The 12,385-nt window shown below is 52.6% G+C and overlaps 1 protein-coding gene across 1 annotated transcript; it reads left to right on the plus strand.

Annotated features, from left to right (window-relative positions):
• Nucleotides 1–989: 989 nt before the first annotated feature.
• On the plus strand, nucleotides 990–11,831 carry Krt74 (keratin 74). The gene is made up of 9 exons (XM_037197344.1): nucleotides 990–1,542; nucleotides 2,355–2,569; nucleotides 3,313–3,373; nucleotides 4,042–4,137; nucleotides 4,356–4,520; nucleotides 5,863–5,988; nucleotides 8,942–9,162; nucleotides 9,717–9,751; nucleotides 10,230–11,831. Exons 1-9 carry the CDS (start codon nucleotides 1,072–1,074, stop codon nucleotides 10,424–10,426), a joined length of 1,587 nt encoding a protein of 528 aa, XP_037053239.1. The 5' UTR covers nucleotides 990–1,071; the 3' UTR covers nucleotides 10,427–11,831.
• Nucleotides 11,832–12,385: the final 554 nt, after the last annotated feature.

Raw genomic sequence — 12,385 nt, forward strand, 5'->3', positions numbered from 1 at the left:
CTCTCCTCAGGGGAACTTATTCTACCACCCTCTGCCTTACTAGAGCTTGGCAAACCTCCACAGTGCTCTCACTCTCAGGCACTGGGAGGGCTGTCAGATGCCTCGCTCGAAGCTACTTCAGAAAGCCCCCACTCCACCAGGCCACCCTGCATTCTCACATCCAGCAGCTCCTGGAAGTAATCAGAGAATTGGTAGAACCGTGCCCCGGGGGCCCAGGAGTGAAACCTAGGGATTCATACCTCTGACCAACTTTACCTAGGATGTGTTCTACAGCTAGAGGTCAGCTACTGTCCAGCTCCTGCCTGGGCTCTCAGGATGGGACAGATAACCTCAGCCAGGAGAGAAAACTCCAGTGGAGGAAATGGTGGCTGCCTGAGAAGCATCTCACTGAGGAAAGTGCATCTTTGAAGTCACCTTACGCCGGGCACTCCCTGCCCAACACAGAAAGCCCACAGGGCGCTCATGCAAGCAGGGGCCAGATGGATGCTGGCTCTCACTTCTACTCTGTCCTGGGCCTGCCTACTGCTGGACAGCTGTGGTCCTTAGCACGACCCAACTGGTGACTCCGTGAACCTTCTTTTTTGATTTAGCCAGATCTGTGAGGACACAGCCTCTCCTTTCTCAGAACCCCCTTCCTCAAGAAGATCAGATGCCTGGGAGACAGGAGAAGCTGGAGTGTGCAGAGGACCCCTCCTTGGATGAAGGCGGGCATTTATCCCGTGCCTTGTTGGTAGATAAGTAGGAAGGTGGCATCAGTGGAAAAGTAAAGCTAAGAGATCGCGGAGGGGGATAACTCTGCAGGTCCCTAATTAGGGACCAGATAAACTTTAAATTAGACCACTGCGGCCTGCAAGGACAGCATATTCCACTTTCTATCAGAAGTGCTTTGTTGCTCAAAGGCTTGGAGATCTGTACTCTGCATATTACCTCAGCCCTTCAGCAGGGGAAGGAGATAGTGGAGAGACGCCCCTTTCCGGTGTCCTGGGCTCCGTGGGGATAAAAGGAGACAGCCTTCTTGTGGCCCAGGATCGTGTGCCTGACTGTACAGCTCCAGCTCCATCACGCTCCACCATGAATCGCCAACTGAACTTCAGGTCCGGCAGTGACAAGGGCAGCTTCAGTGTGCTTTCTGCCGTGGTGCCAAGGAAACCCATGGGCAGTGTGGCTGCTTGCCAGGCAGCTGGCCACAGGGCTGGGGCTGGCTTCAGCAGCAGGAGCCTCTACAGCCTTGGAAGGAATCGGCAGGCAACCTTCATTGTGGCAGGCGGCAGTGCTCAGGCCGCAGGGCACAGCTTTGGGCATAGCTCTGGGTATGCAGGGACTCGGGCGAGCGGCTTTGCCAGCAGCATGTTTGGTAGCATGGCCCTGGGGCCCACTTGTCCATCTACGGGTCTGCCTGGCGGCATCCACCGCGTTACTGTTAACAAGAGCCTGCTGGCCCCACTCAACGTGGAGCTGGACCCGGAGATCCAGAAGGTGCGCACGCAGGAGCGGGAGCAGATCAGGGCTCTGAATGACAAGTTCGCCTCCTTCATCGACAAGGTGAGTCTTATCGGAAGACATAATAGTAGTGATTCTCCTGTTTCCTGGGCAATGGATGGATGTGGTGGGGGCCTGTATGGGTGGTCCCTCATCTCAAGGGGAAGGGAATAGATTTACAAGGTGCCCAGAATGGGGAAATAAATGAAGGTTACCTCCTTTGGAAATCTTATAGAGAAGGTGGGGAATGGATAGAGGTAGCCTTATTTTGAGAAAAGTGGTGAGTTCCTGAAGGTCAAATTGTGGGAGGTGTCCGCAGGTTTTTTTTTTTTTTTTTTTTTTTTTTAAGAATGTGAACAGCTGCCGGGCGGTGGTGGCGCACGCCTTTAATCCCAGCACTCGGGAGGCAGAGGCAGGCGGATCTCTGTGAGTTCGAGGCCAGCCTGGGCTACCAAGTGAGTTCCAGGAAAGGCGCAAAGCTACACAGAGAAACCCTGTCTTGAAAAACCAAAAAAAAAAAAAAAAAAAAAAAAAAAAGAATGTGAACAGCTGAGAGAATTAAGTACAATCCAGAAGGCAGGGTTCACAGTACAGGAAGGCACATTTAGACCTAAGGGAATGTCTCCTGGGTCCAGGGTCAAGCCACAGAAGAAGTTAGAATGCCGTCTCTTGGGCAAGCGCTCAGTGACTTGGGACCCAGAAGGCTGGGAATGCACTTGTTAACGGTGTCTCCCATGAAGGACTGCTGGTGGACAGTTAGGGCTTGACCCACAGGATTCCACAAAGCTCCCCTTCTCTTGGGAAGTCAACGGCGAATGTCCATGGGGCATGATAATATCTGTATGGTTTCAGGTGGCTGTGGGTTTGGGTTCCAGGTGCGCTTCCTGGAGCAGCAGAACCAGGTGCTGCAGACCAAGTGGGAGCTGCTGCAGCAGCTGGACCTGAACAACTGCAAGAACAGCCTGGAGCCCATCTACGAGGCCCACATTGGCAGCCTTCGCAAGCATCTGGATGCGCTGTCTGGGGACGGGTTAAGGTTGGACTCGGAGCTGAGGAACATGAGGGATGTGGTGGAGGACTACAAGAAAAGGTGAGCAGGCCACCAAAGCTCCAGGGTCAGGGGCTCATGTGGTCTTCCCTGGTGATGGAGAGGTACCCGCCCTGTGGTAATATCTTCTCAGGCGGATAGGGAGGAGTCCCTGGGTTCACTGGCCCTCTGGATGCTTCCATTGCTGGTAAAGGATTCTGTATAGGCATTTGGGTATTTTCCTGGGATGCAGTGAGGAGATCCAAGGTTCTGACTGACACCACTGGCCTCTTGGCACTCACTTCTGGCATATCAGCTGCTTTTCTTGTCACTGAAACCAATGCCTGACAGGAAGCAGCTTAAGGAAGGAGAGGTTTGTTTGGGCTCACAGTGTGAGGGGATACGATCCTTTTGGCTCATGGTGTGAGGGGATACGATCCTTTGTGGTGGTGTGGGGGTGGAAAGACAGCAGCTGGTAGCTCCGTGGTGATGGGCAGTGTCTGTTTCATGCTACCACGCATGAGGCAGAGAGCTGAGGCCGGAAGTAGGGTCAAGCTTGAACTCCTCAGCCCTGCCCCTCCAGCTTTATGGCTGCCATCTAGGGCCCATGACTAGAAGCTTCCACAGCCTTCAAAACAGTACCACAGGCTAGGGACCAAGTGTTCAAATGTGTGCATCTGTGGGGCACACATAACACTCAAATCACAATGCCCAGAGATCCCACCAAAACCAGGACTTGCCCTGTAGTGGAAAGAGGTTACTCGACAGACAGGCAGACCTCTGCCATCTTCTCCCCTCTCCCACAGGTATGAGGTGGAGATCGCCCGACGCACAGCAGCGGAGAATGAGTTTGTGTTGCTTAAGAAGGTGAGCCCAGGCCCGGTGGTGGTGGCACATGCCTTTAATCCCAGCACTCGGGAGGCAGAGGCAGGCGGATGTCTGTGAGTTCCAGGCCAGCCTGGTCTATGACATGAGTTACAGGACAGCCAGGGCTACACAGAGAAACCCTGTCTCAAAAAACAAGAACAAACAAATAATATATTTTTAAAAAGGAAGAAGGTGAGCTCAGAAGAGGCCTTGGGCTTCAGTCTCTCTTGTGCCTGTACTTTAAGCAACTCTGCTCAGGGTTTCATCCAGGACACCTAGAGAGGGCTTAGGGGCTGAATTTCAGTGGGACCAGAGTTATGGCTTCTAGCAAGTTGGAGAAGAAGGACACATAGCCAGACACTGGATAGGAAGAGAGAGGAGAGAGTCCTGTGGGGACACTGGGAGAACATGGCTCAGCTCGGTCTTCCTGTGTGGCTTGAGGAAATGCAAGTGCCTCTCTGGGCTGTGTGTTCTGTAGGTGAAGCAAGGGGAGACTGGTCCTGTTCCCTTCCTCCGTTCCCGAAGGTTCAGTCAGTCTGAGGAAAGCTGATGTTGAGTGACGGCATCAACGTGTTGAAAGTCAGGTGGCTACAGGCCAGGGCAGCAGCAGAAGCAGGTGGTTGGTGGGATGAGGGATGTGTTGATGATGTTACGGGGCCTCTCGACAGGATGCAGATGCAGCCTACACAGCCAAGGTGGAACTTCAAGCCAAAGTGGACTCTCTGGACAAAGACATCAAGTTTCTCAAGTGTCTGTACGATGCGGTAAGGACACACCCATCCTCCATACTTCCAACTCTCTCCAGCTGAGAGACCCTGACCTTCCCAGAGGGACATCAGTGGGAGGGACTCAGGACCACCTCAGATAAAGATGCTTGCAGAGACTAGCGTGGCCAGCTCTGTCAGAGACCTCAGACCCAGAAGCCTGATGGAGAAGCGGTGAGGATCTGGGGGCCCTGACTCTGTTTCTATCCCCAACTCAGGAGATTGCTCAGCTCCAGACTCACGCCAGTGACACCTCTGTCATCCTGTCCATGGACAACAACCGGGATCTGGACCTTGACAGCATCATTGCTGAGGTCCGTGCCCACTATGAGGACATTGCCCTGAAGAGCAAGGCTGAAGCCGAGACGCTGTACCAGACTGAGGTGGGTCCTGGTCGGGGAGGGGGAGCCCCTCTCCTTCCTGGGAAGGGTCCCTCCACCAACACCATAGAAATGCTGCGTGAGAGTTGGGACCGATGGCATTCTATCCAAAGGGAGTCCTCAGCCCTGCTGTCCAACTAGTGTGGGCGGACAAATCCAACAGGGACAGACAGCTAGTCCTCGAGGTGGCATAGACTGAGAGGCTCCCATCATAAAGCAGATGATGTTATGGGGGCGGGGGGCACAGAGACACAGGGAAGGAGGAACCGAGTAGCGGTGGGTGAGCTGGGGTCAGGTGGGGAGAGAAGGAGGGGCCCCAAGCTCCTTTCTGCCGTGCATGAGGGTGTTGGAAGACCCTCAAGAGCCAGCTGGAATTCTAAGAGCGTGCTGACCAATAGATCAGGTGATGGAGTAAGGCCCTCTCCTCTACTAACCCCCATTTTCACAGTCATTAAGGTGTCAACGTTCCATTTCTGTAACAAAGTGGTGAGAAAAAACAACTTATGAGCAGTGGAGGTTTGTTTTGGTTCATGGCCACAGAGGTTTCAGTCTGTGGATACTTGGCCCCAGGGATGCACAGTACATCATGTCAGGAGCTCGTGGAAGAGGAGGCAGCTCACTTCACGTCATCCTGGAAGCAGAGAGAGAGTAGGAGAAAGTGGCTGGATGTCTCAGTTCCCAATACCCCTTCAAGGACGAGTCCCCAGTGACCTAAACTTCTAACTAGGACTTAGGTCTTAATAGCGCCAAGCTGAGAAGATATTAACACATTAGCCTTCCTAATTTCAACAGTAGCACCACCAAGCACAGATGGCAGGTGCAGCTCAATCTCACTACCCTCTCCTGTCCCTTGTTCCCGTCCACAGGCATTCCACGTCCTCTTTCCTGGAGAGCTGGACCACTAGCCCCCCACCCTACCCCAATCCCACCTGTAACTCCTTCTAAAGACACACGCGTCCCCGGCCTCCCTTCCCCTCTGACCTTTGCCTGGGAAAGTTCTGCAGGAGGGGGTGAGCCTCAGAGAGAGCAGGGGAGACCCTGCTCACTGCTACATGTGCGATGCTGGGGCAGAGACGCCCCTCGGAATACAGGGTGATGAACAAAACGGGTGTCAGAACTCTCACACTGGAGAAGGCGGAGGGAACTGCACCTCCCCTGTCCACCCTGGGAAAGAGGCCACGTGCAGGTTCTGCCTAAAGGACAGGGTGAGGGGGTTTCCTGGTCAGAGCTGGAAGGGCACCTAGGTGCTGGCTTCACCACCTCCAGGATCATCTCAAGCTCCCTGGGGTAGGTGTGCTCTTCCCCTCCTCTGTCTCATCACCATCTCCTGCCTCTGGGTCACTAGATTCAGGAGCTGCAGTTGGCGGCTGGCTGCCATGGGGACAACCTGAAACACACCAGGAATGAGATGTCAGAGCTGAACCGGCTTATCCAGAGGATCCGCTGTGATATCGCTAGTGTGAAGAAGCAGGTGGGCAGTGACCTGGTAAAGTTACAGCCCTGTGATGGAGACGCAGGGCTGCTCTTGAGGAAGAAGCGGGTCTCCCTCCCGGGCTTGGGAGTCCCAGGAACAATCGTAGGCCTCCTTCTCACCCTGCATCGGGATGGGGAAGACTCTGTCCACCTCTGGCTTACCCACTGTGCAGATTAGACAGCTGGGCAGGAAGGGAATAGTGACTCGCCCTCCCCAGCTCTTCATTTACAGGGCAAGGTTAGAGCTCACGTGTTCAGGTAGCCTTGCTTTAAGTTTTTTCTGTGCCCAACACACCTGTCCCTTGTCTCTTGTGTGTGACCCCCCGAGAGCAGGACTTGAGCCTCCTTCTCCCAAGTGGTTGGGTGCACAGGATAAGACAGGGCCCTCTGTGGCCGCCCTGCATTCCCGTCCTCGTGGTGGGGGCAGGGCCCTGGTGGAAGGGTGAGCCGCAGATGAAGTTCCCTGGGTTATCCCACCTGTGCCACAGGACCTTTGCACTGGTCTCACCCAAGACAGCAATATCTAAATGCTGGGTGAGTGAGTAAGTGTGTGTGTGTGTGTGTGTGTGTGTGTGTGTGTGTATCAGTATATATATGTGTGTATGTGTTGCGTATGTGTGTGTATGTGAGTACATGTGTGTGTTAGTGTATATATGTGTGTGTGCCAGTATATGTGTGTGTGAGTGTGTGTATGTAATTGTGTGTATTTGAATGTGTGCATATGTGTGTATGTATGAGTGTGTATGTAGTGTGTGAGTGTGTGTATGAGTGTGTGTGTATGTGAATGTGTGAGTGTATTTGAATGTGTGTGTGTATGTGAGTGTTTGTGTGTGTTCCTTTCAGGGACCCTCTGAGGAGCCACATCAACACTGATAGTAATGGGTTGTTATTGACTCTTTTCCTTACATCCCTGGGACCTCATGGAGGGGCAGGACACAGGGACACTTTTAAAACTATGGTTGTCTGGCTTACAGACTCCGTCATAAATGCCCTCTTGGTAGCCCTTGAAATTACAGAAGCCTGGGGGCTTCCTCAGAGTCCAGCATCCCGTCCCGTGGCTGTAAGTTAGGGCCATTTTATGGAAAGGTTGCCTTGCCTATCCAGGTCACACATGGGAGCGTTCAGGAAGCCTGGATAAAGCTCCTGCAGGGTGCGGGGGCGGAGGGGGGGGAGGGCTTCAGCCACACTCTGTCTTGGTGCTAACAGGGGCAAAGGGGAGGGGTGCCCTGCAGCAGAAATCTGAGTGTGGTGGTGCATGCTGTCTGATCTTTGGGGGCAGTGTGGCTAGCACCTCAGGAATGATTCTTCTGCATCTGGTGGGCTGGTCCTGTAGCCACGATGGCCTTGACTTCGGGCTTTAGACAACTTCAGCATCATCGAAATTTCTTCTTGCTCTCCTGGCCTCCATCAGCTCCCAAGGGTCCCATGGTAATGCCTCATTTTCCCAACTTCTGAAAAATATGTGTGCATGTATGTGCGGTGTATGTGCAAATGTGTACAGGTGTCCACACCCGGATGTGTACGGAGGTCGGAGGAGAACACCTGCGTCCTGATCTACCACTCTGTCTTGAGAAGAAGTCTCCCACTGAACTTGTAGCTAAGCTGGTTGCCAGCAAGTCCCAGTGATCCTCCCTTCAATACCCATAGCCACAGTTCTTAGGTTATAAGTGGGCACATGACCAAACCCAGCTTTTTATGTGTGTTCTGGGGAATCTGAACTCAGGTCCTTATGCTTGGGCAAAGGAAAGTGTAGGCCCAGGTTCTGGTGCTGGCTCTGTAGCTCCTTCCTGCACCCCGGGTCCCATCTATATAACGAGGCTATTGTGCTACCTTACCGCTGTTGCAGTTATTTTTCCTGTTGTGATAAAAATACCCTGCCATAAGCAACTTAAGGGAGAAAGCCTTACTTTGGCAGCTGTGGGAGAGCATGGTCCAGCATGGTGACACTGTGGACAGCATGGTCCAGCATGGTGGCACTGTGGACAGTATGGTCCAGCATGGTGGCACTGTGGGAAAGCATGGTCCAGCATGGTGACACTGTGGACAGCATGGTCCAGCATGGTGACACTGTGGACAGCATGGTCCAGCATGGTGACACTGTGGACAGCATGGTCCAGCATGGTGACACTGTGGACAACACGGTCCAGCATGGTGGCACTGTGGACAGCACGGTCCAGCATGGTGGCACTGTGGACAGCACGGTCCAGCATGGTGACACTGTGGACAGTATGGTCCAGCATGGTGGTACTGTGGACAGTATGGTCCAGCATGGTGGCACTGTGGACAGTATGGTCCAGCATGGTGGCACTGTGGACAGTATGGTCCAGCATGGTGGCACTGTGGACAGCATGGTCCAGCATGGTGACACTGTGGGACAGCACGGTCCAGCATGGTGGCACTGTGGACAGTACGGTCCAGCATGGTGGTACTGTGGACAGTATGGTCCAGCATGGTGGCACTGTGGACAGCATGGTCCAGCATGGTGACACTGTGGACAGTATGGTCCAGCATGGTGACACTGTGGACAGTATGGTCCAGCATGGTGACACTGTGGACAGTATGGTCCAGCATGGTGGCACTGTGGACAGTATGGTCCAGCATGGTGGCACTGTGGACAGCATGGTCCAGCATGGTGGCACTGTGGACAGCATGGTCCAGCATGGTGTCAGGCTGTCAAGTTGCATCTGCAGTTAAGAAGCGGAGGTTGATAAATGCCTGAGCTCAACTAGCTTTCTTCTTTCATAGGTCATCCAGGACCTAAGACCAGGGAATGGTATTGCCCACACTTAGAATGGGTCTTCCCACTTGAACCAACCTAATCAAGACAATCCCTCATAGACACAACCAGAGCCTTGTCTCCTGGGTGATTCCATCAAATCAATGATATTAACAACCAGTGTGATCTGATTGTGTTTTATGTTCTGATTGTCTCTCTGTTCTTGATTCCCCAGTGCTCCAACCTGGAGACAGCCATCGCTGATGCCGAGCATCGAGGGGACAGTGCTCTCAAGGATGCCCAGACCAAACTGGATGAGCTGGAGGGCGCCCTGCAGCAGGCCAAGGAGGAGCTGGCCCGGATGATGCGGGAGTACCAGGAGCTGATGAGTATGAAGCTGTCACTGGACATCGAGATCGCCACCTACCGCAAGCTGCTGGAGGGCGAGGAGTGCAGGTGGGGTGCTGGAGGGCAAGGCCATGGTGCCAAGGGAGAAACAGTTGTGGTTTCTCTGGCTGGGGGGACATTTTAGGGGAGGAGGATAAGGAAAGCAGTGTTGGAAACACCGCGAGAGAGGGCAGCTGTGGTTTGCCAGGTGAACTCAGCTGTGTGTCCTACAGGGGGATGTCAGAGGCCAGCCATATGTACAGGAGGCTGTGTGGTGATACAGATGGAGCTGTGGGTACAGACAGATTGCCCCATGGCCCTGTGCTGGCAATAGGGTCCCAGTAGGTGATGCCACGTCTCTATTTACCCATCTATAGAGTGGAGATGTGGATCTTCCAGTGTTGCTAGAAGAATGAATTAAACTCATAAACACACAAGAGCAGGGGTCCACTAAGGCTCGGCTGTCACACTGGTGGTTTTATTCCTTTTTTTTTTTTTTTTTTTGGTTTGGCTTGTTTGTTTGAAACAGGGTCTTTCTCTGTAGCCGAGGCTGACCTCAAAATCATGGCAATCCTCCTGCTGCAGCCTCCTGAGAAGTCTTATCTTAATTTTCTGCATTGCAGGATGTCTGGTGAGAACCCATCCTCCGTGAGCATCTGTGAGTATCCTAGAGATGGGTTGGGCTGAGGAAGCCAGGGGCCATGGGATGCAGGGATGCACCTCCAGTCATCATCTTACTTCACCTGGAAGTTTCTGTTAATGTCCTGCAAATGTTCTCTGGCATCAGAGCAACATTTCCCATCTTTTGCCCCCTGGAAAAAGTGATTGAAGTTCACACCCAGCTTTTTTTTTGTTTGTTTGTTTGTTTTGTTTTTTTGTGTGGCCCATCTCCTGGGATACTGCTGTCCAGAGAACGGCTTGGGAATGGTCACTTCCCCAGGATATCCCAGAAGGCAGGCACCGTATCTGTAATCTGTGGTTCCTCCATCACACAATTTGTCACATGACAAGGTCTCACTCGCTGCACTGGCTGTGCACACTGACTTCTGAGGATTGTAGTGGGACAGGCAGGACGTCTTCAGAGGTGGCAGTCAGCACAGATGTTGTCACTTGCTGACAGACACTCTTTTCCTCAGCTGTCATCAGCAGCAGTTATGGTTCCTACGGTTATCATCCAAGCTCCATGAGCTCTGACTTTGGGGCTGGCAATGCAGCTGGCAGCCCCAGCACCCCTCGAAACAACCAGGCCAAAAAGACCAGAGGAGCAAGAGACACCAGGGACTCCCAGGACAAGAACACCGCTGTTGGTACCCTGGCCAAGAAGACTACTTGATGAAGCCGCCACCCCACTTACCCCAGTGTCTAGAGGAAGAATGACTTCGCTGCTGCCCAGAGATGCCCATCACCCTTGACCTATCCACTATCCACTTCACGTTCTGAGTGACACAGTCAGTCTCCCCGGGTCAGTTGGTCCCATGGGAGCTTCTGACTTTTCTTGCCTTCAGTTTGCAGGAGGCTCTGGAAGCTCAAGCCATCGTCTTCTTGAGCTAAGGAGGCTATGATCAGACAGAGGGAGGGGAGAGGAAGGAGGTGGAGAGAAAGGAGGGATATGGAGGTCATTTCTCTATCATCTGGATTTTCTGCCCTTCTCAGAGTGGGTGGGACTTTTGGCGGTCTTTCTCTGTCCCATTGGGCAGGCCACTGTAGAGTGACTGGATGGCTCAGGAAAAAGATGTGCATGTTTGCAGATGCTCCACGAGCTCCTATTCACAGAGCCACGTGGAAGAGATTTTTTCACCTTTATTAGCAACAATAGCCACTTCCACCTGTCAAAAGCCCCACTATGTGCCAGGCTGTCAGGAGCTGCTGGCATGTGTGGCCTCTAGTTCTCACCTAACCCTGCAGAGAACACACAAGCCTCATCTTTGGGACATAGGGAGACGCTGTTTCTCAGAGTGGCTGAACTAGCCCACAGCACACGCCTCCGAGCCAGCTCAAGCCTGGCAGGCTGCAGGGCTCATGATGCTTTGCTGGTATTGTCAAATCATCTCCCCCCCCCCCTTTAGAGAAAGCATGTCGAGGTTACAGTCCTCGATAAGGGCAGTTGATTATGCTGGCTTTTGTGAAGATGGTGGCTAGTTTTGGTCCCTGGACCTCTCTCTAGGCCTGTGATCTCCAGGACTTTACTGGACTCTAGAGTGCCATTGCGGTAAGCTGAGTCCAGTGGGTGGACTTAATCTTGCCTCTGGGTGGTCCTACCCAGCCTGAAGTCATGGCTTACTGTGTGAAGGCTGGAGCCACCTTGTTCCTCCCTTGCATGGTCTAAGGACTCTAAATTTCTGCTGAATGTGCAATAAACTGCACATTGGAGCAATGTCAGAGGTGCACATCTCTCAGCCTGTCAATCTCTCCAAATGTTCCACTGTCTAAAGACAGGGTGAACCCACTTGTTCATGTGCACAGCCTACTACGTAGCTGGAGGTCAACCCAGGGGACAGCTCAAGAGGTCACTTCAGGCTGCTGGGAGAGACAGAAACACTCAAAGCCATGCACGTGTGCCTCTCACATCATCTACAAAAATGAATCAAATGTATGCAACAGCTAAAACTATAAGACTCCTAGAAGAAAATACAAGGGTAAAATTGTACAACTCTAGGATGGGGAGTGGATTAGGCAAAATGGATAAACTATTGAATTTCATGAATGTTCAAAAAAAATTAAAAAATCTTTAAAAATAAGTTGCATTGTCTTGTTTTGTTTTGTTTGAGGCAAGTCACTCTGTAGCCCAGGCTAGCCTTGGACTCATGGCACCCTTCTTTCCTCAAGCCGTGGGATTTCAGGTATGAACCGCTATGGCCAGCATTGTTGTGAGGCTTTAAGCCAAGTTAAAGGCTTTTCCTGGGGACACATGAACAGCATCTCACCCCAGATAGGACACTGACGGCAGACGAAGGAGTGATTCCATCCGAGTCCGGCCTAGTGAGCCGGTGGGTTTGCTGGAGTATGAAAGAGGGTTACACACAAGAGCTTGGCTGACTCAAAGGGTGTCACCAAAAAGCCCATCCCAGCAGAGGTGACGAACCAGAAAGCTGCGTCTCTGGACAATTGTGTTTCTGCTCACAGTGAAATCAGTTCCACAGGACCGTCTTCTCCCCTCATGACTGTGGGACTTTTCTGTGCTTCCTGAGTCTGAAAAATTTCAAGAGCTCCTCTTATCAGTCTCCCTCCTCCCTTTGAGGGGAGCACCTCAGTGCACAGCACACAACTCACGCTATCAAGGACGTGGAAAGGG

This window comes from Peromyscus leucopus, chromosome 20 (assembly GCF_004664715.2).
Source record: "Peromyscus leucopus breed LL Stock chromosome 20, UCI_PerLeu_2.1, whole genome shotgun sequence".
In the NCBI taxonomy this organism is placed as follows: Eukaryota; Metazoa; Chordata; class Mammalia; order Rodentia; family Cricetidae; genus Peromyscus; species Peromyscus leucopus.